Below are 26,829 nucleotides of genomic sequence, written 5' to 3'. Positions count from 1 at the left end.
ACAGTTATGAAAAGATAGGTAACCATTTTTTGTTCAGAGAAACACTCAAAGAATTGCCCTCTTTCAAAAGGGTTGTCATTTTGTATTATTCTCAGAGACTGATGGCACAAGTTGTCATTAGCAAAGGTTGCCACTGCTTCCATTCACCTGCTCCTCTCTACCTCCTGGTAGCATAGGGGCCAGCAGTTTTCTCTGAGGGCAGTTTGACTTTGTTTCCATTGTGAACAATGGGAGGCAGTAGCTATTTTTGTTAAGGGTAGGCTGTGACCTCAGTCCCATTGAGAATGATGTGTAATGGAGGCTGTTTTGAAATAGGACGGCTCTTCATGAGTGCTTCTGAAATAGAAGATTTTATGTGCCAGCCTGTGTTGAAGGAGAAATTTTCAATGATCAAAAATAATGCTATGAAATTTATTTTTCATCCTAAAAAAATCTACCTGTTGCACTAGGTCTATTCAACAGAGAAGGCAGGAGGGAAGGGGAAACCGAGGAGTGCATTCTGCCCTCTGATGTGTTCCTCTGCTGATACAGAACACCCATAAACCCAACTTAGTTGGCCTGCATGCTTTGGCTGCTTAGCACTCGTTCAGAATAGTACAGAACAGCTAGCATACGCTGGTGAATCTGGCCCTAAAAGTTAAAAAATACTAACCACGTTCAAGTGATTACAAGTATCATGAGTAGCAGTCTCTTTGGGTTTCTTATGTAGTGTTCATGATGAAAATGTTAATTTAAAATGCAAGGGAATTCCCAAATAAAAACCATTAAACTGCATTGACATCTGAGAATACACATCAGTGATTTGGGGGTCAGGAGGGAATTACAAGAATGTTGTAAATACCTCCAAAACAAGCATTCTAAACTAAGAAATTCAGCTGAGGTCATACTTACAAGAAACCCAAATATGATGAGATATGATGATGCACAATTAAAACACCTGTGCAATGTTCACACTTGCCTGTAGTGACATTATGAGAAAAAAAAAAATCTGTTTTTAAAAGTTTGTGTACTGTGGAACCAGTCACTAATATGCATTCATCCTAATGCTGTGGAATTGTGATTTTAAAATATAGTTTAAAAGTGGACACATTTCCTTTAAACACACCATAAATCAGCGGTGTAAGTCCTCCCACTCTCATGGGCAAGCTTTCTCCGTGGCATAGACAAATCAGCAAGCCCTCCAGTTAAGGGAAATTTTTTTGGGGGGAGGGATATTAAATTGAAAATTTCAGAGAAATTGAAATAGCTGGGTGTTTAGTTCATGTGTAATATTTTATTTTTAAGAATACGAAAGATAAAGAAAGTATGCTTGCACAGAAGGAAGAGAATCTGAGTAATACAATGCAACAGATGTACAACAATATAGGAGAAAAAGAAGAAATCATTAAAGGTCTTCAAGATATAGTGACCTCAGAAAGGACTAATTTATCTCTTCTACAACACACTCTCTCTCTCCGGGACACAGAGATAATGCAGTTAAAAAATGAAATTGCTTCAGCCAAGATGAAAGAACAGGAATGTATTGAAGAATTGAAAACCAACCACCAAAGGGATATTTGTAGACAGTTGGAAGAGTCTCACAGAAAAGAGATAGCAAGAGTTAAGGAGGTTTGTGAACAAGAGATGAATAAAAAATATAAGAATGAACTTGAGCAGTTAAAAAGAGAACTCTCTGCTTTGAATTCTGATGAAGATTTTCAGAATTTAAATGCAATAATTATTGATTTAAATAATAAACTGCATGAGTCTGAAATGCATAGACACAACTTGTGCAAGCAACTTAAAAATCAAACGGAGGATTTTCAGAGAGAGAGATCTGAAATTGAGCTGAGGTATAAGGATTTGGTAGAAGACCTCAAATTACAGCTTACTAATGCAGAAAAACAGGCTAAGGAAGCACAGGAATCTAAACAAGAAAAGGAGTATTTGAATGACGAGATCCAAAAACTCAACTCCTTCATCCAGGAATTAAGTGAAAAGCTGCTCCTTGAGACAAAAAATAACAAAGATTTAAAGCATAAGCACGATGAAGAAATAACTATCTACAATTTGAAGTTAAAAAACTTAGAGCAGGAGGAAAAATTGTTACAGGCGGTGTCAGAATCACAGAAAGCAGAGCTTGAGAAGATGCAGAGTAAATTATGCCAACATGAAGGTGAAATACAATTAGTTCGTGAAGAACTGGAGTTCCAACATGGCTTGCGAGTGGACTCTTTTAAAACTGAATTAGAAGATACACACAAAAATCTAAAGAAGGTCAAAGCAGAGAAGGGCCATAAAAGTTATGAAGCTGATAACATGTCTGAAGAAAATATGATAGAACTAGGATCTTTCATAGAAGATGCAGACATATTAACTAAGTATCTTGTCTCCACTGAGAGACAGGAGCAGTCATACGTATCCGACAACTCTGGACTTCTTGACACTGAAGAGGGTAGGCTTGATAAATTTGTACTAGATAGCAACATCATTTTAGAACCCAACATGGACTCCACTGCTGATAAGTTAATGTTTAGCCCTGATGAACAAAAGTGTCTTAGTAGTGTACTGCAAGGGACTTCTGATGAAACAGAGCTGGACGCTGACGCTTTTGCTTCATATTTGTCAGGTGACTCCTTGGTGCAAAATGAAATAAGTGACAGTAAGGAGGTGAAGGATGAAGAGAAAGCAGGCTTGATGGAGAGATGTGTTAAGCTAATTAAGCAGCTCAGTGAAAAAGAATCAGCACTGAACAAATCCTATCAGGAGACCCAAGAAGCTCTTGAAAAATGGGAAAAAGCAACAGCTGAACTTTCCATTACCCATTTAGAACTGAATAAGGAGCGAGAAGCACGGATTCATTGTGAAGAAGAACTTGATCAAAAAGTAAAGAAGGAGAAAGAGCTTGAAAACAAAATAAACTTTCTGGAAAAGCAGGGTGAAGACAGAGATCAAACAGTTTGTAGTGAAGAATTAGGGTTTGGAATAAAGGCTTCAAAGTCGCATACTTGGCAGGAGATGATAAAAGACCTCAAGCAGGAAAGAGAAACATTGATGATGCAATTGAGGGCTCAGGAGCAATTAGTAAAAGAAGTTCAAGAGCAGAAAACTGCCTCTGATTCAGTAACGAGTGAAGTACAGTCCCTTTTTGGACGTCAACTAGCTGCTTTGCAAAGCCAAAGGGATCAAATGCAAGTCCAGCTTGATGCCCAGAAGGCCAAAAACCAGACTATGGCTGAACTTCTTGGTCAGAAAACCATAGTAGAAGAGACATTACTGAAAGAACAGGAGGCTCTCAAAGCTGAAATCAATAATAAAGAACAAAGTTTAACACTCACACTTAGGGAGAATGTAACCTTACAAGAAAGATTGTCTGCTGTAGAGCAGAATCTAATAAAAGCAGAAAACGCTCTGGAAGAGAATCTTGAAAAAAATATACATGATCTTAATATGAAAACGAAAAACTTTGAAAAAGCACTGGAGTGTGAAAGATTAGAATTTGAGGAGAAATTGAAATCCAGTAACTTGGAACTTCAGAAACTTAACATTGAAATACAGGCAAAAAAAATTGAATACATTGAAAAAGAAAACAAACTGACTGAGGAAGTGGCTTATTTGAAGAAGGTTCAGGTGGACCTGGAGAATCACCTTCAGGAGACTGTGCAGAAGTCCGCACAAGCCATACAGGAGTTACAGTCTGAGATGAGGAGACATTATGAAGAGGAAATTAGTAAAATGGAATCTCATCATCTTTCTGAAACAGCAAAAATGACTCTGGTACACCAGAAAGAGGTAGGTAGCTCTAATAATGACACGAGGATTTGTATTTCTGAATGCTTGGTAAATGGTAATTTCAGAAAAATTCATCCTTCTTTTCAGATAGAAGAGCTAAATGCAGAAATAAAAGAGAAGGTGGAAAAACAGCAGAACTTGGAGGAGGAACGAAAAGAACAGATTGGATTAATTAAAAAGGTATTTTTTTGTAATAGGCTTATTTTAGAAAGATTCTGCATGTCTGATTTCTTCAGAGACGGAAAATCAACATGGGTTTTTGCAAGAGTAAAGATAGTTTTGTTGACTTTGAGACTACTGTCCTAATGGCTTGTTAATGCTGGAAGGACAAAAGTGCAAAATGTCCACAATCCAGTAAAAATTCTGTGCTGTATTTGTGACGTTCCCCTCTGGTTTTATCTGGACTGGTAATCTGCTAGGTCACTCCAGTCCTTCAATCTGGGAGCCAGCCTTACCCTGCTCTGCTGTGAGAACCCCCACTCCTGGTCTGTTCATGGATAGCCTCTGGCATGTAAGCTGCTCCTTGGATTGTGCAGTTGAATGACACTAGCCAATACTTCCAGTCCCAGATACAACCCTAGGAACCTCCGTCTTGCAGTGTCCAGTTATGCCTACTGGTTGCTGCAAGCTTCTATGAGTTCATCAATTTAACAAAGAAATTGATATGTACTGAGTTTGTTATCTCAAGGGAGCCTCTGAAACACTTCAAACCAAACACACTGCTTCAGGTAGAATAAACGAACAAATTTATTAACTAAAGTGATTATAAGTCAAAACATAACAAGTCAGATTTGGTCAAATGAAATAAAAGCAAAACACATTCTAAGCTGATCTTAACACTTTCAGTGTCCTTACAAACTTAGATGCTTCTCAACACAGGCTGGCTGGTTGCTCTACAGCCAGGTTCTCCCCTTTGATCAGCCCTTCAGTCGCTTGGTTTGGTGTCTGTAGATGTAGGTGGAAGAGAGGGGAAGACCATGGCAAGTGTCTTTCCCTTTTATCATACCCTTTCTTCCCTCTTGGCTCCCCTCCCATCCCCCCCGAGTCAGGTGAGCATTATTACCTCATCGCAGTTCCAAACTCACCAAAGGAGGAAGGGGAGGTGACTCCCTCCAGAGTCTAACAGATTCTTTTGTTGCTGCCTAGGCTTGCGTCCTTCGTTCCTGTGAGGCTGGGCTGGGTTTGTCCCATACCTGTCCTGATGAGGTGTGAAGTGCCTCTCCATTCTCAGAGAGTTTTTTCCTGGGCTTATTTTGAGCCATGAGGATACATTTTCAGCCTCCTAACTACATACATGAAATTATAACCTATAACATTACTATAATACTGTAATAACAATGCTAAGTGCATCATGAGCCTTCCGAAGACACCTAACATGACAAACTTTGCATTGTATACCACACAATCATTTTATAAAGATGAACATGAGGAATGTAGGGTGTTCCCCTGAGGTACAGAGCGTCACAGTGTTCTTCTCTCCAGGTTCATGAAAGAGAACATGATCGTGAAATTACTGAACTAATTATTAAACATGAAGATGAAATGAAAGAGCTACGTGCTGAACTAATTAAGGAACAGCAGCAACTGTTGGATGAACTTCAGCAACAAATGGAAGGTACACACAAAACAGAGATGCAGCACACTCAGCTCCAGTCACAGGTACAGTATGTATGCACAGTAATTATTTAGGCAAATTTCCTGGCTGTCACAATTTACAGTTAATTCGCTTGCAAAGAGGAGCCGTTTTTCTAACAAAATAAGCCGTCTTTGGCGGAATGCCTTGTGCTATCCTAAAGACTACATTTGAAGAATCAATAGGGATTGTTATGCTAAGAGGACTGCAGATACCATCTTCTATGGAAGGGTCTCCAATGTCCTCAATCTTACCACTTATTCTTTAGAAAATTGACAAAATTTAGACAATTTGTGAAGGGACGAAGCTTGCTTATCTTCATAAATATAAATAAGGATCCCCAGTAACTTCTGGGAATGGAGAGAGGCAGACAAAGAATAAGAGGCTAATATGCCTTTTTGGTGTTCTAATCAATAGATATGCATTTTTTTTTTTTTTTTATTTTTTTTTTTTGCATGTTAGGTTTGCACAAAATTCTAGTGCAAGGTAATGTTTTACCCAGTCTCTAGTGTTGCTAGACCTCTGAAACTTAGTCTTGCTTCAGCTAGGTCTTATGAATTGCATGAAGGTAATCCATCACACACAACTTTACTGCAATGTGTATACTGAGTGTATTTTTGTCAGTGTGTCACATCCCTTCTCATGGCTTTTACAGTTTGTTATTGAGTCTACACTAGGTAAACTCTGAATTTAAATATTAAATATTACTCCAAATATTCCTCTAAAGAGTTCATGGACCTTTTAATTGTTACATATTTATTGACTCTGTATTGGATAAGATTGTAATGATGTTACTTGAATTTACAAGTGGAGGCCCTGATCTTGCAAGCTGTTACACGCATATATAATTATAGGCATGTGAGTAGCCCCATTGATGTTATTTGGCAGGTTGAAGGCCTAAATTCCCTTCTCTCTAAATATTTAATCCATTTTTAAACCCCCATTAATTCTAGGAATACATAGGATACAATTACCGTTGTGTTTAATCCCTAAATATTGGCTATAAGTATTTGTATATATGTAGAATAGAAACTTTATAATCCATTGTAAAGCTTAGTTGCTGCTTCTGCTAACTGATGGGTCAGAACTGAATCAATGAGCAGCAAAGAGAAATGTATATTTACATCATTGTTTCAATCTCAACACTTCTGATATTGGTTATTCACTCTACCATAGTATCAAATGATAGCCAGTGACAGCTTTGTGAGGTATGATGCACCGTGATGGACTCAAAGGGTAAAAGTGGAAATTTGCTGCAATGCTATAGACAATAATACTGTGTATTTTTGCAATTTCCTTTTTACATTTCATACCTTTCTGAAGATGCTGCAGGGAGGCGGATTGCTGGCAGGCATTCCCTATCAGCAGATAATCTTAAGAGAAAGAAAAGGCAAACAGTTTGGATATAATATCAAACAGATTTTACTAGTGGAAGGAGAAATAGTAAAGATTGTACTCATTAATAAAAAGCTTCTGCAAGCCAGATGAGAACTAGAATCTGTTTTTTCTGCTATTCCACTTCCAGACATGAATATGTTTTATATGAAAATAACAGACTAGCAATAAATATAGAGGTGTGTGTGTATAGTTGAAACTGGTATAGAAAAATGGTAATATATTTCACTTAAACCATGTTTTTTGCTTTCCCACTGTAGACACTGCACAATCTTGAGTTGGAAGGTTTACGACTAAGTCTAACTAATATGCACACATCCCAGTTGGAGTTGATGCAGTCTAACTTGAGAAAGGAGAAGGAAACTGCCCTTGTGGAGTTACGGGAGATGCTCAATGATAAGCGTGCTCAGGAAGTAGCAATTCTACAGAGCCGACATCAGTTTGAGTTGGAACATATTAATGAACAACATCTGAAGGAAAAAGAAGAAATTGCACTGAAACATCAACAGGAACTAGGTATTATGAACTTGGGAGTTAGGGGGCTGATTATGCAACTGCTGATCATTTGATTGCCCCACAATTTCTGATGGGGAGATTCTCAGGCCTGGTCTACATTTAAAATTTATGTTGGCATTACTGTGATGTTCAGGGATGTGAAAAATCCACACACCTGAACGTCATAGCTATGCCAACCTAACCCCTGTTGTAGATGCAACCAGGTCGACTTGAAGAATGAGCGACACAGCTACTGTCGGTTAGGAAGTTAGTGTTCTTACAGCGACAGAAAAACCTCATTTCTGCATCTACACTATGGGGCTATGACAGTAAAGCTACAGCCCCGTAGCTGGACCACTATATGCCCCATAGTGTAAACATAGCCTCTTTTTGGTCTGTCTTATGGCCTGTTCTTGTCCCTGTTGAAATCTGTGAAAACTGGCATTGACTGCAGTAGGAACAGGGTCAGGCATTTTATGTTCAGGGATTTAGGCCTGCCTCGGATATAAAGCCTTGATTTCCAAAGATATAGCTGTGATAGTTGCCCATTTGTAGAATCTCAGGGTTGGAAGGGACCTCAGGAGGTCATCTAGTCCAACCCCCTGCTCAAAGCAGGGCCAATGCCCAGACAGATTTTTGCCCCAGCTCCCTAAATGGCCCCCTCAAGGATTGAACTCACACCCCTGGGTTTAACAGGCCAATGCTCAAACCACTGGGCTACCCCTCCCCCCCAAAATTGTAATAGAATATCAGGGTTGGAAGGGACCTCAGGAGGTCATCAAGTCCAACCCCCTGCTCAAAGCAGGACCAATCCCCAGACAGTTTTTTGCCCCAAATAGCCCCCTCAAGGATTGAACTCACAACCCTGAGTTTAGTAGGCCAATGCTCAGCCACTGAGCTATCCCTCCCTGCATCATACGTTGAAGGCCTTCTCCAAACTCAGGTTTCTAAACTCATTGGTTCTAGCATAATCATCTTATGTCATCCCTGTAGACTGGTGCTCCAGTCAATCTGCAGTTTCTTTCTAAACATCTTCAGAGAAGATGACCTCCTAGATTGCTGAATCACATTTTGTCATCTTGTCAACCTTTATTCTACCAGAAATATACTTTTAAACAACTGGTTCTTCAGTCATCTGTCCTCTTCAATATTTCTTTCTGAAACTCTTGGTGTTCTCACACTTAGTATTAGGATCATCTGTGTCTTTAACTTTGAATTTCAACTCTTATGCTTTGCTCCAGATCAGACTTTGGCTGGTGCCAGCTGCTGTTACTAGTTGTACCACATAAGCTTTTGCCTTACCTTGAGTCAGCACCAGGTTCATTGTTGTGTTTTTGGAGCAAGTACCTGATGATTCTCCTGGCTTTCCCTCCCAATACCTGGAAATTAAGTGAGACGTCTACCTGGACGGTACTGAAAGCTTCAGCTGGAGAGCCAGAGTCAAGAGTCCCAGATGAGTTACAAATCTGTATCAGTGCTGCCCTTGGTGGCGTAGGTTTGGTGAAACATTCTACGTGACTGTTTCAACACCATCAAGCTAGACTGTTGGAATTGCTGAAATTGCATTGAGGTTTTGCTCTTTGTGCTTCTACATGCCACTCTGGTGCTTCTTGACACAGACGATGACTCCTTGAGCAAGTCATTGCCTTCTTTGAACTGCAACGACAATTTGTTTGAGAGCCAACAGGCAGCTGTCTTAATTTGTGGAAACAGCTGAGGCCTACAGGTGCCATCAGAGAATATTGAGGAGGCTGATTTTTCTCTCTCTCTCTCTTTCCCCCCTCAGTTTATGAAGCAGTCCCTTATGCTTATAGTGAAGGGAGACTTCTGCATTGTGGAATTTCAGTATGTGTCAGGGTTGAAGTCTGTGTCCTGTCCTCAACTATTTTTTGGGTACAGGTGATGCATGAGACTTGTTGGAGGACAAGTGCATCTTCACTGGGCAGAGTGAGAGTGAAATATTGATTTCTTCTTTAGAAAAAGTTTGCATAACATCTCACACACACCTCCAGTGTGTCTTAGGGTACTTCTGCTGAGAAGTGCCTCCTTTGGCCTTAGCTGCTTGCTAGGACTCCCATCCGCACGTGAAGCTTATGAGGCTAGTGGTCAGCCTCTCAGAGCCTTAGGACTCTCTCTTTTAATCTTTAACAAGTCTAAGATCGTTCCTCGGCCTTTGATGCTAAGACTGCTGAAAGTGGTGGTGGAAGGAGGCTGACAATCCTCTTCAGGTTTGCTGTTGGGTCTCACTTGCTGGAGACTTCAGGAGGCCAGCGTGAAGGAGGGAAGGGAAAATCATCCCGTATCCTCCCTTCAAGCCCTCTGCTTTCTCCAGTTTCTCTCCCTCTTTTCCTTTAGACCATAGGAGATGCTATGCAAAGAGCTGAGGAATGGGATGTGGTTGGGAGGGGGTATAGAGATCTTGGGCGGGAAAGCGGCCTTCAGGTAGTGATCCAAAACAATAGCATCATGCTCTGTGTAGGAGACTCAGAGAGTGAGGTACTTTTTCTCACTAGTTGCTGTCTTCTGCTTCTGTTCCTGTCTCTGGAGCTACTGATGAGCCGAAATTAGCTTTGCAACTTCCACTGACCCATTCTGATATGTAACATGTATATAGCTCTTTAAAAGGTTTTATTAATTAAACTTTGGTCCTATGCATTAGATCTCTACTAGATGAGTTCAGTAAACTGTTTCTCTTTTTTAGATTTTTAAGACTCTGAACAAGTCTATTTTTAAAAATTGATAATGTGATAAATTAGATAACGTGTTCCACATTTACTTCAAATTCGCTAGAAAAAAATCTCTCTCAGCAAGTTTTTACACACTGTACATTTCGGAGGGGGAGGTAGCAGGTGCAAGGGTTGAAATCAAATTTGTAATGGAAACTTTAGCTATGTAGTGGCTCTGGCTGCTAGATAGTAAAAGGAAGGTGAAGACTATTTCCACTTTCCTTCCACACACAATGCTTGTTTTTTGGTCACATAGGCGTAGGACATGTGAGTAGCAGCTTGAAATATTATTTTGATCAGGGGTAGAATTGAGGGGGGACAGTAAGTGTTCTCTCCCAAGTTCTGCTGACAAAATAAGCCCCATCCACTTGAAACCTCAGTATGCCCCTTGCATGCATCATGCAGACATTCAAAGTGTGATCATGAGTGTTCTTTGAACTCCTTGGGCTGTCCCCTCCCCCCAAATGAAGTTTTCATATATCTGTGTGCTCCGCTGAGTTCCTTTGGAGCAGCTCACATGCACTGCTGCACTCTGGCTCCTTTTTGATGAAGGGAAATGGGATTCCTCCCCCCCTCCCCCCATGGTTAAATAAGATGCCACTTTCAGTAAATTTGTGCAGATTTTTGCAATACGATTCTCCCTCCTCTTTTTCATTCTTTGCACAGTGAAGTAGTTAGCAATGTTGGCATCTGAAATGTTATTATTGGGCATCTAAGTTAACACTACTGAAATGAATGGGGCAGTTTACACCTCTCTAATGGTGTCATGCTCTCTGCAGACTTGGGCAAACAGTGCTGGACCAGTTACACTAAATTTACATCTCCATGGTTTTCTTTGCAACTGAAACAAGCTAGACACTTATTCCTATAAAATAAGAGCTGACACTCTGGCATATAAGAGAGCAGTTTTGAGAGAGATGGTGGTACATCATACTGCTATGTACCTCCTAATTCATGCCTTGAATGTGATGTTTAAAATAAAGTAGGTCTTTCCGTATTTTAAAATGTCATTAGACCCCAATGTTTCTTACCAGTTTGTTTAGTAAACAGAATTTTATTTTGCAGATGAGAGGAAGAAAATAGAATTGGAAATGGAAAAGAAACACACACAGACCCTGGAGGTATAAGTTCCATACTGTATACTGGACAAGATGAAACTGTACTATAAATCAAAGCTGCCATGATCTCTTCCCTTTTCTACTATAAATTTTTGAAAGGGCAAATAAATGTGATATAAAAAGAAGCAGAAAAAAATTACTCTTAACTGCTTTACTAATGCACCTATCTTGTTTTGTTAGACTCTTAAAGGAGACTGGGCACTGAAGACCGAAACACGTTTAAAAAACATCCGTGAGGAGCTATCTGAAAAACATCAGATTGAAATGGGTGAACTGCAGAAAACTCTGAAATTGGAACTAGAAAGAGTTAAAGAGGAGCTGAAGAGTCTGTTTCTTAAAAAAGAGCAGGTGGAAAGTAAGTGTTACGCTTTGGAAAGCATTAGCTTTGTTGCAAGATATTTATTGTGAGGGATTAAAGCTGGCTAGAATAACTTTAGGAGTTGTACAGTGCATATAAAACAGCAATCATGTTTCAATTTTAACATTTGCAGTTAGAACCATGCCAATGACCTGTAATTGTTCAGAAATTAGCAGTTACAAAGTGACTACATCTTAAATATAAAGGCTGATAAGCCACATTGGCTAGTGTGTAGTTGTAATTGTAGCAAACTTAAGGTGAAAACCCAGAATGCATTTTCCCCACAAATATAAAAAAGGTAAGTGCCTACAATTTACAGAAGTTGGTCTAATAAAAGATATTATCTCACCCACACTGTGTCTCTCTCATCCTGGGACCAACATAGCTACAACAAGACTGTAAGCTACAATTTTGCTGTCAATTGAGGGCCGAATCCTTCAGCATGGGGCATGAGTCATTTGTGCTTTTGAATTAGAGTAAATTGCAGATTCTCTGTAGTTAGAAGTCCTTAAATCAAAATTTCAGGACTTCAGAAATTCAGCCAGAGATTATGGGTCTATTACAGGAGTGGGTGGTTGAGGCTCTATGGCCTGCGAGGTGCAACAGGTCAGACTAGATCTGCAGTTCTCAAACTATGGGTTGTGATCCCATTTTAATGGGGTCGCCAGGGTTGGCTTAGACTTGCCGTGGCTTGGGGGCAAAGCTGAATCCCAAGCCCCACTACGGGGGGCTGAAGCTGAAGCCCGAGAGCTTCAGCTCTGGGTGGCAGGGCTCAGGTTACAGGCCCCCTGCCTGGGGCTGAAGCCCTTGGGCTCAGGCTTCGGCTTTGGTCCCCCTGCCCAGGGTGGCGGGGCTCAGGCTGTGGTCCACTCTCTTGGGGTCGTATAGTAATTTTTGTTGTCAGAAGGGGGCTGCAAGGATGTTTTAGAACTCCTGGACTAGATGATCATGATGGTTCCTTCTGACATTAAAGTCTATGATAGTCTCTGAGTGTCTTACTTAGGCAAAACTTCCATTAATTTCAGTGAGTGTTTTGCCTGATTTAAAGATTTCCAGATGGTATTCTGAACAGCCAGACTCCTGTTTGGATCTTAACAATATGGACGTATGATAGATTTTGGCAGTTCTTTAAAATAATTGTCTCAAAAGTTACCTTCAGCAGAGTAACTGAAAGCCTCACTACTCAGAAAAGTGAGGGCCAGGATGAATAAATGACCACGTGTGAAAATTTTTGCTGCTTTTAGGAGTCTGAAACGTGAGTGTGACGGGCTCCTGAAGCCCTTGCCTTTGGAGAATTCTATCAGCAAGAGGCATAGCTGGAAGTGAAGGGGGCAGAGCTGGCCAGTTGGTTTAGGAGCCATATGTCCTCTGAGGTACCTCGTAGGTGAGAGCCAGGGGAAATGGCAACTATTTCAAATAAATGGAAAGCTGGCTTCAGGGTACCTGGCACTGGGGAACTTTGTGCCAGCTGGAATGCAGCAAAACCAGCCTTGAGATATAAGCTCCATCCTGTTACCTATGCATAACATTGGATGCTTTTACTATCCTGCTAGCAGTTCTCTGGCTGCTGTGAAGGAACCTACCTATGAGTCTCTTCCTCCCCAGTCTCCTGTTGATTTTTTACTTGTTCCCCCAGAGTGCACAGTCCAGCTATCTGTATGTGACAGAATCATTTCTGTCACTGCATTGTGGCTGGGTGGGAGTGACTTGCAGGCAGGGTTCCCTCTCTGTGGCAGAGCAAAGGTCTGTTGTGGAGAAGCAGGTGGCAGGTCCATTTTGCTTAGGGAGAGCTCACTTATGTGGTGGGATTGACTCCAGCTGACATGAATCTTCCAAGTGCTCCTGTCTGTTTGAGGTGAGTGCATCTGCCCTTATCTGTCCTTGTCTGCCTTCCTTCTTCTGCAACTGTTTGTGCTGGTAGCAGAAGTGTTTTCCAGTCCCATGGCCAACTATGTCTCCTTGCCCTTCCAGTCCTGGCTGCCAGCAACATTGTGAATGGGAGGTTCTCTGGAGAAATGTGTTCCCTGTGCATTTAAGGCTGCTGCTGTTTATTATGGCATTGTCTCTTACATATGTTTTGTCTTCAGGTAGCCGCCTCTGGCGTCCTCCCTCAGGACCACATCACCTGCTGATGGCATTTCATACAGTGGACCATAAGGCTCTGTGTGGAAATTCCAAGTTTCCACCTCCTGCATTTCTTTACTGTTACAGTTCTTAGCATGCTCATTACTGTGGTATAAGTGCCTGTGCTGAGCTAGCCAGTTGGTGCCTTTCACAAGGTTGTAATGGCCCTGTCAGTTATTAACCTAGATAGAAAATGCCTTAAACTTACAGTTAGCTAACCTATTAGCTTATTGGCCTGGATTCATAATTTTGTGCTTTAATTAGTCACAAAACTGATGTTGCATTAGGTAGTTCACAAGAAAAAAAAGTCTAATCTAGTAATGTAACAGCACTAACTTTGTTCTGTAGTGAAATGTAAAAACCTGGAGAATGAACACCAGATGGCAATTACAAAACTACGTGAACAGCTGCAGACGGAACAGGACCAATGTCTAGAAAACTTGAAAAGGAAAAGCAAGGAAAGAGAACAGGAGATGCAGCAGGAGGTTAATAAGATTTTTTGTTTTGAATGTTTGGTATGAATTAGGTAAGTGGCATAGTATTTAGGAGCCACGAGTGTTATTAAATAATGTGGGCCACTCTTCTGTATTTAAAATTTAGATTTTTTTTTTAAGGGGATATGTAGCATGATGTATGTTTTTTGTTGTTTTTTATATCAAAATTAAGAGCATGAAACAAAAATCAATATTAGAATAGTATTCATAGTTTTTTAGCTGGACTTAACTTTATATAACACATTGCTAGATCTCCTGATGTGGCCTTTCCTGCGATTTAATCAAATCTTTACCATAGTTCTTATTTAATATAGTTTCAGTTCCTGATTCCTATATTTTTCTCAGTTATTTTGTTCACCACATCCATAGTCTCACCAGTTGTGACATAAGCGGATGGCTCCCTCATTTGTTTCAATTAGAGGGAGGTTCATAGAGGAGTTAGGTGTTTCAGTGTCTCCACCAGCCTCTGCTGTGAACTCAGGGTCTGGATGGTACTATAGCATTTCCACCCATTAGTAGCTTAGCTGTTTCTAAGACATGAAAATAGGCAGCTATTAAAACTAAAAAAATATATCATTCTTAATGCATCTTTCGTAGATGGAGAAACTTCAGGCCACATATGAAGAATTAAAAACTCGATCACAAGAAGAAATCAAACAGCTTTGGTCTCAGCTTGATAGCACACGAGCAAGTCGACAAGAGCTAAGTGGTATGATTGAAACACATTTCGGTTCTTGCCTTAGCTCACCTAGAACAACACTGCGTGTGAAACAGTTTTTAACAAAATGTATTGAACAGGCATTCAGTCACAGGAGCATACAGCAGGAGTTGTCATACAGGGTTAGATGAATGGTCCATTTAATTCCGTTTCTGACCAGTACCAGATGCTTCAGAATAAGGTTTAAAACCCTCAAGTAGGCAATTCCACGCCTATGGGGAAAGTGTCAGTCCTGTTCTGGTGGTTTATAATTTGTCCTGAAGTATGAAGGCAGAGATGCCCTACAATTGTGTCAAATTATGGTGTGGTGGTATCTGTGCCAAAGTTGAAGTTGCAGCTGAGCTGTCATCACTGCTGCTGTCGCTGCCACTGCTATTATCGGTCTATGTTGCATTAGTAACCAGAGGACCCGTAGCATTTGGCAGTTTACAAACAGGTAGTAAAATACAGCCCACGTCCCTTAAATCTTAAAATCAAATTTAAGATGAGATAGGAGCAATAGGAACACATGGTTACGTCAAATAGTATTATGCACAATATGTGGAGGGTTTTTAAAGATATAAATCAACACAAAATATTGATGGCAGTAATCCCTACTGCCCACCAATAAAACTTGTCATTTGGCTTTTTATCATTACCCTGATCTTGGCCCACTTTAATATCTGTGAACAAAGGCATAGGTTAGATTAGTTCTGAAGCTGAAATAGGGTTTCATAGTAGATTTGAAATGAGGTGGACAAGGATTCTGGAATTACATCTTAAAATTAAAGGGATTCATTAGTATTAAGGTGGTCATTTTAATGCTTAGTCCTTTCATCCCTAGAAGATCCACTGGGAGGGAGGAGGAATGCCCCCACAATCCCCTTGTTCTCCCCTTCTTCCAAACCGTATGTTCCTAGCAAGGGATATCCCCTCACCTGCTCATCCCTTACAGGGCTCTCTCTTCTCCCGCTGATGTTATGAGGTGAGCAGAAGTGAGTGTCCTCTCCTTCTGCAGACCTTGTGGGGGAAATGTCCGATCTCCCTGCTTTCCAAGGTTACAAGTTAAGGGTGTTTAATTTTTTTTAAAAGGGAAATTTCAAGACAAAATTCTTTATGCTAGAATTAATGTTGCCAGTGCAGCCTGTGATTTTAAGTGTATATTAGCTTTTCAAGAATGTTTGGGTTTTGAAAAAATAATTAACCCCCAAAACCAACAAGCAGAAGAGCAAACATTTAAAAGTTAGGAAAGTGAGTTTAAATTTGCAGTTCTCAAACAAGATATTAACTCATAAAAATTACAACAAAAATATTTACTCTGTCCCAGTATATTTGCAATGCAACATACAATGTAGCCATAAGTAAGGTTACATTTTTGTCACGGGTATTTTTAGTAAAAGTCATGGACAGGTCACGGGGAGTAAGCAAAATTTCACGGCCCATGACCTGTTAATGACTTTTACTAGATACCCCTGACTAAAACTGGATGTGTGTGTGTGTGCCGCGGGTGCCCAGGGAAGCGGCCTTGAGGGGGTGCTGTGGGTGCTTGGGTGGGGAGGGTTGGTGGGGCTGGGGAAGCGGTGCCCTCCAGCTCTAGCTCCACGTGCTGCCTCTCCTCCGCCCCAGGCTCCGGTTCTGTAGCTCTCATTGGTTGGGAACCTCGGTCAATGGGAGCTGCGGGGGCGGTGCCTGTGTGCGGAGGCAGCATGTGGAGCTAGGAGCTGAGGCAGGGGAGTTCCTGTCAGCCTTCCGGGGAGCTCCCCTCCCCCCAGGTAAGCACTGCCCCGCTCCTCAATCCACAGCCCTGAGGCCGTGCCCCTGCAGCAGCTGGTGTGACTGGCCTAGGGACTGCCTGAGCTGCTCAGGCGGCTCCCAGGCCAGCTGCACGGGCCGCTGCAGAAGTCACGGAGGTCTTGGAAAGTCCTAAGTATTGCGTGCTCTTTTAAAAAAGTTGGTCTTATGGAAATGTCTGAAGGCAGCTATGCTGAAATGTAAGTGTAAGGTAGAGAAAGCAGAGTGGAGTGATGGTAAAATCTGCCATTAATAGCATTCATTTTATATTCAGTGTACTATAGACGTTTCCTGAATGAGAGTGATCTTAAAATAAAAGTTTTGTTAACTTAGAGCTTAACGTACATGTTCTACGGCTGTATACCTCATTAATTTTATAAATGGATTGTTCAGAGAGCTGGTGCCTTTTGATTAGATGGTGAGTGACATGGCCACGCTTGTACGTGCACAAAGTGTTGCACTATAGTTGTAAGAATGAAAAAGACCTCAGAAGACTGTGCTTTTACCATTAGTTGTATTTGCATGCAGCTTTATTGGGATTATGCAGTTTAGATGTTAGTTCACTTGTGATGTCTCTACTTGGCATACTTAAGGATATGCCATTGTCTTTTGTCTGGAAATGTAATTGTATATATTCAAATTAGTATAGCCGTCCAGTCTGCTTTTGGAACCTTGATTCCATAATATCTGGTGGTTACAGGTTGCACAGGCTAATTGTGATGTTGGTTTTTAAAAAAAAAATCATTTTATCAGATTTAAGTTTGTGGGTTTTTGACTACATGGGGTCCTCCTTGTTCTTGAATTACCAAGGTAAATAAAGGGTGCCTGACTTCTGTGCGCTATTATTTTCTGTAGCTCTTTCATATTTGCTGTCTAAACTAAGTGGTCCTAACCGTATCAAACATTAATATCTTTTCATGCTTCTAATCACTACTATTACCATTCTGTGGACCTTTTTCTATTTCTGCTTCATGTGATGTGAGACGGTGTGATCAGCATGCAACCCAGTGCTCCAGGTGAGGGCATGCTCTGGATTTATATAATGACAGACTGATTATCCATTCTCTTTCTTAATAGCCCTTAATAACGTAGTTTCCTTTTTTCTTTTCTCAGCTAGCCCTTTCCCTGCCCCTTCTCACAGCACATTGAGCTGTCCACAGTGACACCCACTTTTTCTTCCTGAGTAGACAGCTGTTTTTTAGAATACATCAGCATTTCTGTAGAGTTCTAATTATTCCTTCCAGTACATACTGAATTCCATAAACCCTGTTTCCCAGTATCTAGCTTTCTCAATCCCTCTGAAATTATATTCTTGAATAATGTAAATAATTGTCTGCAATTTTGCCTCCTTTATGTTCCTGCCCTCTTCTAATTAGTTGGTCCTCCTATTGACCCATGATGCATCCCACTACTAATCTGTCCTTTGTTTTCTACCTCTTCACCAGTTCCTAATCTATCACAGCCACTTGTGAGGGACTTCAACAAAGCCTTTCTGAAAGTTCATGTATACAGAAACCTATGAGTCTCCTTCATCTACTATTCTCTTGGCTTCCTACAAGAACTGTAATTGATTGAAGACAGTTATCCTTCATAGGTGTTATCCCATCATTCTCGGTGACAAGAATCTTGACTGCTCTGTACTCAACAAAGCCATGGCATTCTAACAGTTTTACATGATGGGGATTAGTCCACACTCGGCCAATCTATCAGCAAAGCAAGACCTTTGACAAGATTAAATTTACATTTAATTGTTAGATTTACATTTTTCAAAGTAGTTTGTGCTAGGAAGGCTGTTTCTGGGGTAAATCAATTTAGTTCAAAGCAACTACAGTAATTCTTATTATTCCTGCCTTATGGGAGCACTAGAAGGTGCAGGGTTCAACCCCCATTTCAGGGCTCTGCATCATCATTCCAGGCTCTTATATAGTGCTTTACATCAGTAGATCAAAACATGCTTTACAAAGGAGGTCAGTATCATAATCCCCGTTTTACAGATTCTCTGTCCTGAATGATGATGCTATATGTTGCTAGACAAGGCCTAAGTGTGGGGTAAATGGAGATGTGGCTATGTTTTCTCTGCTCTCTCACCCCTTAATTTGTACTCAGTTTAAGGCATAGCAAGACCTGCTCTGCTAACCCTCCCAAAAAATGTTGCGGCATTGGCATTGTCTTTGAAGGCATGACTCTTTCTGATGCAGCCTGTTGGGTTCTGTGCTTTTCTCCCCACCCAAAATACGGTTCATCTTCATAGGATCTATGGTTGAGTCCAAAGTGTTTATGTGGTTTTTTGTTTTTGATTAAAAACAAGGTTAAAGGTATTGGGTTTTTTTCCATCTTCTACCCAGAATTAAAAGAACAGCTTCTGGCTCGCACATCACATGTGGATGAAATAGAACGTTTAAAGCAAGACTTTGAACAGCAGCGGCAGCAAAAAAGAAGCGAACATGAAACTGAATTGGAACAACTGAGAATTTATTTTGAAGAGAAACTAGGGGCAGCTGAAGAAAACTACAGAGAAGAATTAACTCTGCTGCATCAGAGGCTGCAAGAATTAAAGGAATACTCTTTGTTGGAGTCAGAGATTAGTCAAGATCAGCCTTTAGATATCAGGTGATGACTGTTCTTTTCTTTAATCTCCTCTGTGACAAAACACACTCAACTTTCCTTTCCTAGAAAACACTTTAGGCTTTGTGTGTGTATTTGGATTGGTGGTGGGAGGTCAGAAACCCCAGGGTGGAAGTTAGTAATGGTTGCAGACAGTTTTTTGGATGCAGAGAGGTTCTTGCTGAAATGGTTATTCAGGAGTATTTGACTAGATGCTGGTCTGTACGTATGTATATTCTAATATCTTAAGAATCAATACATTCTTCTAATTCTATATTTTATAAAGGGGGTATTCAATTTAATTTTTTAAATCCCTTTTCTCTGCTCAGCTCCTCGGTCACACTTTTAGAAGAGGCAAGTGAAAAAGAGAGAAGGGATATACTTGACCAACTAACTCAGCAACTGGAGCAGCACAAGGTGAAGTGTCAATTTTAACAAAAATGATACTGCACATTTTAAAATCTGCGCAAAAACATGACAGTTGCTTCACACCTGTTAGCATGGTTTTAATAGCAGGTGCTATACTGAGGTCTTGTATTACTATTGTTTTTACCAAGTATACTATAAGGTATTGTCTTACAAAACTATACAACTTGACAAAACAAGTGAACAAAGGATGTTTTTGATGCATTTTTTGCTTTTTTGTTTACTTGCTGCTTTAGAAATAAGTGTTTCAAGAGTTGCCATGGAACTTGGGAAGTCCTTTCCCCTGTGTGGCTCCTGGCTGAGTGCTACAATGGGGTCCTGGTCCAAGAGTAGGGCTTCTAGGTGCTATGGTAATACAAATGATAGTATAAGCAGTCTCCTTCCCCTATGTTAGTGTCAAAACACTTGACAAGCCCCTACTCAGGTGCCTACAGGCATTTCCCACTCTCCTAGATCCTCTGGCAGCTCCTGGAGCTCTACTTTACCTCGTGGCAGCATGGCTGTATAAGCAGAGTTAGGCCTTCTGGGGATCCTTCTACTCCCAGAGTTGAGGTAGAGGTGGGTGTAGAAGCAAGAATGTTCTGAGGAGGCAGACTGGTAAGTGAACTTGTATGTTTACAATATGCTATGTGCACTTACAAATTAATTCTTTAGCCTAGTTATCTGAAGGGTAAAGGTATCCGTCTCTGTTCTGAATGTGTATTTTCTGCAGGAAGAACTTACCTGTTTGCGACTGCAATTGGAGGAAAAACACAGACATGAACTAGACTCCTTAAGATCTTCCCTCGCACTCCAATATAAGGAGGACCTGATGAAGATGAAGATGGATCTCTCAGACAGATATATTTCAGAAATTGAGGAATTAAAAAAGAAACATTGTCTAGATCTTGAACATCTCCGTGCCAAGCTTTCGGAAGAGCACATCAAAGGTAAGATGTACTTGCAGGTTCATGTGTAAAATGGAAAGCTTCTTGGATTGTCAAAACTTTTTTTTATCTTTAGGCTTTAAAGGATTATTTGAAGGAATATGAAAATTCGAAATTAGTTTGGAATTACATAAAAGAAATCTAGCACTTTAAACTTATTAAAAATAGTACTGAGAATTTTTTTTTTTTAACGATTCTTTTGAACATCTTTATCTTTATTTTCATAAATATTCCTGCTCTAGAGTCCTAAATGTGAGTTTCTAGAATATAATGAACTACAGCTGAGGAACCATTTACATACATGAGACACTCCTGTGGTACTTGCCATATTTGATGCTTAGAAGGGCCCTGTCAAGTTGTTGCATTTCTTTCTGAAAATTTCTCTACTTTAGCATTACAAGAAACGCCTAGACCACTAGCAGAAAGAGATTGGAGGGAAAAAATCCTGTTCCATATCTCTTCACTTTTTGATTTTTATGGCTTTAATAGCGCTTAGTGTACAGTAGGGTTCACTGTTTTCCCTGCATATTCCATTGGTAAGTTTCTTGGTTTGTGCAGATCTTTCACACAGCTTTGTGGGGGAGAGAATTATATTAAGAGTCAGGAAAATATTACTTTAAAAATTGGCCAGAGAGCTCAAGCTAAAGAAATAATCCCCTCCTAAAAACCCAAATCTTTTGCTACTTTACTACTGTTGTATAACTAAGTTTAACAAAGGAATGTTCTGTATGGGCGTAAGCAATGTTTTATGCAATTTCTCACCGTTGTCCCTTTTTTCCTGGAAGAAACATGCTGCTTCTAACCTATTTATACTAAAATAGTGCAAAGCAATTTCAAGAGGTTTTTCTATAAATTTTACATGTGCCATGAAGGTGTGGGGAGGAGATAGTGGTAGTCCTTATATGTATTTCCTCTCTGAGATGGTATATGTGAGAGCAAAGCTTTTTGGACTCGGCATCCGTACCCTGAAAGATAGCCATGTTCTACTGTGAGTAGAGTTGGTTGAATACCATCAGTCAGATGTTATTTGATTTGCTATTTATCAAATCATTTATAAAAGGTGTACTATATTTCTGTTATTCAGCAATCTCTAATGTGAGATACTGGACAAACGGTTCAAATGAAAAATTCATTATCCTGCTAATTTTTGGCAAATCTGCTTTTCTGCTATTTTGGGGGAGATTGTGTTGATAAATATTGTTTGTTGTTTACTGAGGTTATGCTTGAGCTGAGAGAATATTTCATCTTCAGAAAATCTGCCACCTCATTATCCACTAGGCTCTGAAAAAATGATGACCTGTTCCTTCTGCCATTTATATTGGAGATGCTGATAGGCTGCACAGGTAGTGATAATGTATAGTAGATTAAAAGGTAGTTCATAGATTCCAGTGCCAGAAGGGACCATTATAAGGAATGTAAGTGGAAACATTTTATTAAGTACTTCTTGGTAGACTTGAAATCGAGCGAGCCATTGATGTGTTTACTATTTTACTGTCATGACTGAGCTTCATTTTTTTACTTTTATGAATGATCAAGACCCATGAAAACAAACAGCAAAATGTTTTTTATTTTACCGTCAATCCAGAAATTACCAAGCTGCGTCTACAGAGTGCTCAAGATGCAGCCCGCCAGGTTGAAGCCGAGGTTGCTGAACGAGTGTGTGTGCTGGAGAATGAGCACAAAGCTAAACTCTCCCTCCTTCAGTGTGAGAAACAGCACATTGCAGAACTGCAAGGAGAAATACAGCACTTAAAGAGAGAGATTACTAAACTCCAAGACATTGGTGTCCAGCATGAAGCCCAGCTGAAAGAGGAGATGGAAAAGGTAGTATGTATTAGTTTGTTTTTTGCATTTAATATGACATAACTATGTCAAATACAGCATCTGCCAGGCGTAAAGCAAAATTAATGGGAATAGTGTCTGGAACAATACTTACCATTTGAACTTTCTTGTCTGTAGTGGGGTCTTAGTATTAATGGGAGTTGCATAGCTAAAACCTTGTAATGTTCTGATGAGTTGGGTCTGCAAATGGGTGATGCATATGTAAAGGTTGAAGTTGAGCAGTTTCATAGGAACTTAATCACCCCATTCTTCAATCTTTGCCCATGCATCACACATTTGAAATTACATTAATACCATTTCAGATTTATTTATTTATTTTTGCGCCCTAACCTGCAGAACGATTAGGATCTGAAGTGTATGCTATGCTTATTTCCCCTTGTGATGGACATAATGGCAAGTACAGCGAATGAGAGGAGGAGGATCTTAGACAAAAGTTGAAAGACTTAAATTCAGGCTTTAGGGCATTTTGATGCGAAAATGTTTTTTGGAATTTAGTCAATATTTAAATCTTCCTTTACTGCTCTTTTGGTATTCTTAATAGTGCTTTAACTTAATTAAGGCATCAAAAAATTGACACCTGAATCTTGTTTTTTGCTTTGAAAGCTGACCCGAGCACAAGATTTGAATATTTAGATGGTTCTTAGATGGTAAACTGGTAATTTTTTGGGTGTGGTGTGGCCCACCTTTTCAATGCAGTGTGTCCTGTGGGCCGCCTTTTTTCTCTCTCGTTCACCAGTCACTGTCGCACAGATTTCCTCCTCCTATTTACAGTTCTATAACATCCCTGCAATTGCTTATGTAGAAAAGTAAAATGTTTAATGCATTTTAACTGTCTTTTAATGTAATTTAGCTGCTGAAAATATATGGTGGTAAACCCAGGACCTTATGACCAGTCGAATCTCTGAAGACCACAGTGGTCCACAGTTGAGGACCTGTAGGAGTTTAAATGGCTAATAAGAGTATTTTATTCTGAACGTTTCCAGTCGATATGGTTTCACCTCTTTATCTATTTTTGTAATGTTCATAGATAAAATGTAAACTTGTTGATGATCACAAGAATGAATTAAAAAGAGCTAGAGAAGAGGTCCAGCAAGTGGAACAAGTGCACAAAGAAAAGGAGGAGGAATGGAAGTGTGAAAGAGAGGCCCTGAGGGTCAAAGTTGAAGAGACGTTGTCACAGTTACGGGCAGAACTTGAAGACAAGGCAGAGTCTGAGAAGCAAACTTTGCAAAAGGAGTTTGAACTTCGTGAAGCTGAAATGAATCAGCTTCAGGATCAGCAGGCTGCCCGAATTGTAGAACTGGAGAAGTCCCTAAAGGAGCAGCAGAACAGTTTGCAGCAGCTAGAGGATAGCTTGGCAAGTATGCAGACTACACAGACAGCTCAGGCGCAGTACGACAGTGAACTGCAAGCTGCCAAGGCACTCATGGAAAAAGATTTGGAAAAAGCCACATTTGGGCTCCAAGAGGAATGTGCAGTTAAACTTATGGAAGCACAGAACAAGTATGTAATTAATTGGTTTTTACTGTGCTTGTGTTAAAACCTCATAAGAAATGGCAATTCATAATTTTGTCACTTGGTGGCACCAAAATATTATCTAAATATAACAACATGTATTATTTTAGCAAGGAGCAGTAGTGTTATCCATGAAGTCTCACTGCTAGATTTTTACTTCATATAAATACACACTAAGACCAGCAGTTATTAAAAAATAATCACTACGGTATTGCATATAGAAACAAATGGGAACTTCAGCTTTGTACTTCTAATCTGCTAGTAAGGGAAAATTCCAGCCATGCCTCCCTCAGTTGCTTTCTGTTCAGTTCACACTAAACTGAAACTCCGAATGTGTTTACAAAGCAGGCACCGCAGACTTCCCCACACTGCCCTCTTAATATACCTTCATTGTGAGTAAAGGGAATAATCTCTGTGCGTGCACATTAATTGCTTATCTTTGTGGATCCTGCCACCTATATTAATGATTTTTGTAATATGGGCACTTGTCTATTAAGCAATAACCTGAGATGACATTTCACTTTACATAGGCCATTGCACTGCTCTAAGATAATTCCTTTGTGTTGCTATGGATAAAATGGGTAAAAATGTGGTGATCAAATTTAACAATTTTTGCCTAGTTTTTATTCCTTGCATCTTATCAATGCTTGTTTGACCACATTCCTAATTTTCTTGAAAATTAGATTTATGGAGGAACACAAAGTTATGACTCAAAAATTCACAACAGAGCAAGAGCTTCTCCTCCAAGAGTTGAAAGGGAAGCATGTGGAAGAGCTAGAACTCCAAAGTCAACAGCTCCAGGAGAAGCATAAGCAACAGATTCTGTCCCTCACAGCTGAGCTGCAGACCAAGCACCAAGATGAAATTGAGACACTTACATCTACGTTACAAAGCAAGCAGCAGGCTCAGCTTGAGGCTCGTCTAGCTGAGCTGCAGGCAAAGCACCAGGCACAAATTGATGATTTGGAAGCTAAACACTTGTCAAATCTGGATTCTTTGGAGGCGTCGTACCTGTCGGAAATTCAGATTATACGAGATGAGCACAAACAAGCTGTTGAGGATCTACAGATGCATTTCGCAGAGCAGCTGCATGAGAAGGAGAAGGTACATCAAGCAATTTTGACTCAGGAAATGGAAAGGCTGAAATTAAAACATTCTGAAGAGCTGCAGCTTTCACAAGACAATCTGAAAATTGAGTTAGCTACTATTCATATTGAAAAACTGAAAGCCATGGCTGCTGAACTGGAAGAAGCTCATAAGGTGAGTCGGGGAAAACATGACTGTAAGATGATCCTCTTTTGGTTTTGAGTTTAGATTGATTTCAAATGAAAGACTTGCATCTTTCATCTGAAGAAGTGAGGTTCTTACCCACGAAAGCTTATGCTCCCAATACTTCTGTTAGTCTCAAAGGTGCCACAGGACTCTCTGTTGCTTTTTAAATGAAAGACTGTTGGTTTTGAAACTGATTTTCCATAGTTGTTTCGTTCTGTTTGCGAAATGCTCTATTGATTGAGCAGCTACTGCTTAACTCCTTTGTAATAGTTTTCTTAATTGTTAAGAACAAAGGCAAAAGGAGAGAAATTATAAGCATATACGTATTTAAATATCATTATGAAAGCGTAGATTCTGAGTTGAATGGAAATACAAAGTTTTTCTTCTTTGTTACTTTCACTACATGCAGAAATGTTTGAAATCTACAGGGTTTGGAAATGAGAGAATAGTTCATACATTTTCCTCAACAGTTTTATTACTTCCCATAGCATATCATTTTGGAGAAGTGCAATCACTTACTTTGTATAAAGTATTTTTAAAATTATTTTGAAATAAGAATTTCTAAGCAAGTTTTGCATGAACCCTTCTAGAATGGACAGCTTCCTACAGTTTCTTGCTTTTCCTCATGAAACAAAATTTTTATATTTTGAAAATGGCTTCAGCCACAGTGCAATAAGGAAGAGCTGGTAATTCTTAAGATTGTTACTGACATTCTTCCTTAGTGATACATCATACAAAAATATTCTAAACTGCAAGCTCAGAACATCATTTATTCCTTTGGACCCTGATGAGTAAACTGGCTGAGGGGAAGCATAAAAGGTGGCAGTCATAGGACAATAACTCTTTTGCTTCAGTCCTAGTGAGTGACAATACTGCATGTTTATCTAGCTAAGTTATACCTTTTAATGTGTGCATATATAGTACAACTTACTTGGCACTCCCAAAACCTTCCATTTTGTAGCTAACTTCATCCTCCTCATTAATTAGTGCTTAGCAACTGGTTAAATGTAAAAATAGGCTTAATAGATTCTGAGGTTTCAGCAATATCATAGTAAACCTAGGATCCTGCTAAATCATTTTGCATAATTTTAGAAACTTGAACAGAACTTAGGAAGTCTTGAAATATGTTACGCTTCCACTACATTGAAATAACATCTTCTAAGGGTGTTTGAGAGTGCTTTAGCTTCTTGGTATGTATCATGAGTCCCAGAAGTAGGGTAGTGGCTTGTTGCTAGGATATAAAGTCCCAGCAGATGCTATTGAATATTTTCCTTCTGTTGAGTAAGGACACAAAGGGCATCATTTTGTATTGGTTTATTTAGAGCCTGAATTTGTAAGCCTACTTGATTATACTGAAGATGAGCACAAAAGTTGCCACTCCTTGTCCCTGATTCAAGAAGGCATCCCTTTTCAGGTCAACACTTAAATTGGTGCTAAAGTTCCACTGAATTCTCATGCTTCATGCTGCTGATTGTAATAAATTTGATGTTGGGGGGTTGTGGTGATGACAGTTGTATGTAGGAAGGAACAAGAAGACCAATAGAGATGTAATTTCTTATTACTAGTAAGTTTTACAAAATAAATTCAAAGGTAAGTGAAGTGCATGCTCAGTCCGGGTCCAGGAGACGCTGGTGGTAAATAT

General features: G+C 39.9%; 1 protein-coding gene across 5 annotated transcripts in view; it reads left to right on the top strand.

The window, feature by feature from the left end:
• The window catches only part of PCNT (pericentrin), a 230,759-nt gene that overhangs the window by 64,999 nt on the left and 138,931 nt on the right, over positions 1–26,829 (top strand). For 3 of the 5 annotated variants that reach the window (XM_054043682.1, XM_054043681.1, XM_054043680.1), the window contains 14 exons: positions 1,285–3,771; positions 3,859–3,951; positions 5,254–5,430; positions 7,060–7,315; positions 11,086–11,141; positions 11,319–11,493; positions 13,969–14,105; positions 14,712–14,823; positions 18,948–19,212; positions 19,536–19,623; positions 20,345–20,561; positions 22,144–22,382; positions 23,428–23,903; positions 24,599–25,175. In XM_054043682.1, coding sequence (XP_053899657.1) covers positions 1,285–3,771; positions 3,859–3,951; positions 5,254–5,430; positions 7,060–7,315; positions 11,086–11,141; positions 11,319–11,493; positions 13,969–14,105; positions 14,712–14,823; positions 18,948–19,212; positions 19,536–19,623; positions 20,345–20,561; positions 22,144–22,382; positions 23,428–23,903; positions 24,599–25,175 — 5,355 coding nt within the window. The remainder of the gene's footprint in view (positions 1–1,284; positions 3,772–3,858; positions 3,952–5,253; positions 5,431–7,059; positions 7,316–11,085; positions 11,142–11,318; positions 11,494–13,968; positions 14,106–14,711; positions 14,824–18,947; positions 19,213–19,535; positions 19,624–20,344; positions 20,562–22,143; positions 22,383–23,427; positions 23,904–24,598; positions 25,176–26,829) is intronic. The other 2 variants (XM_054043685.1, XM_054043684.1) reach the window with 1 other exon arrangement.

The sequence above is a fragment of the Malaclemys terrapin genome, chromosome 11 (assembly GCF_027887155.1).
Source record: "Malaclemys terrapin pileata isolate rMalTer1 chromosome 11, rMalTer1.hap1, whole genome shotgun sequence".
Classification (NCBI taxonomy): Eukaryota; Metazoa; Chordata; order Testudines; family Emydidae; genus Malaclemys; species Malaclemys terrapin.
This window is presented reverse-complemented; position numbering and strand designations above follow the sequence as displayed.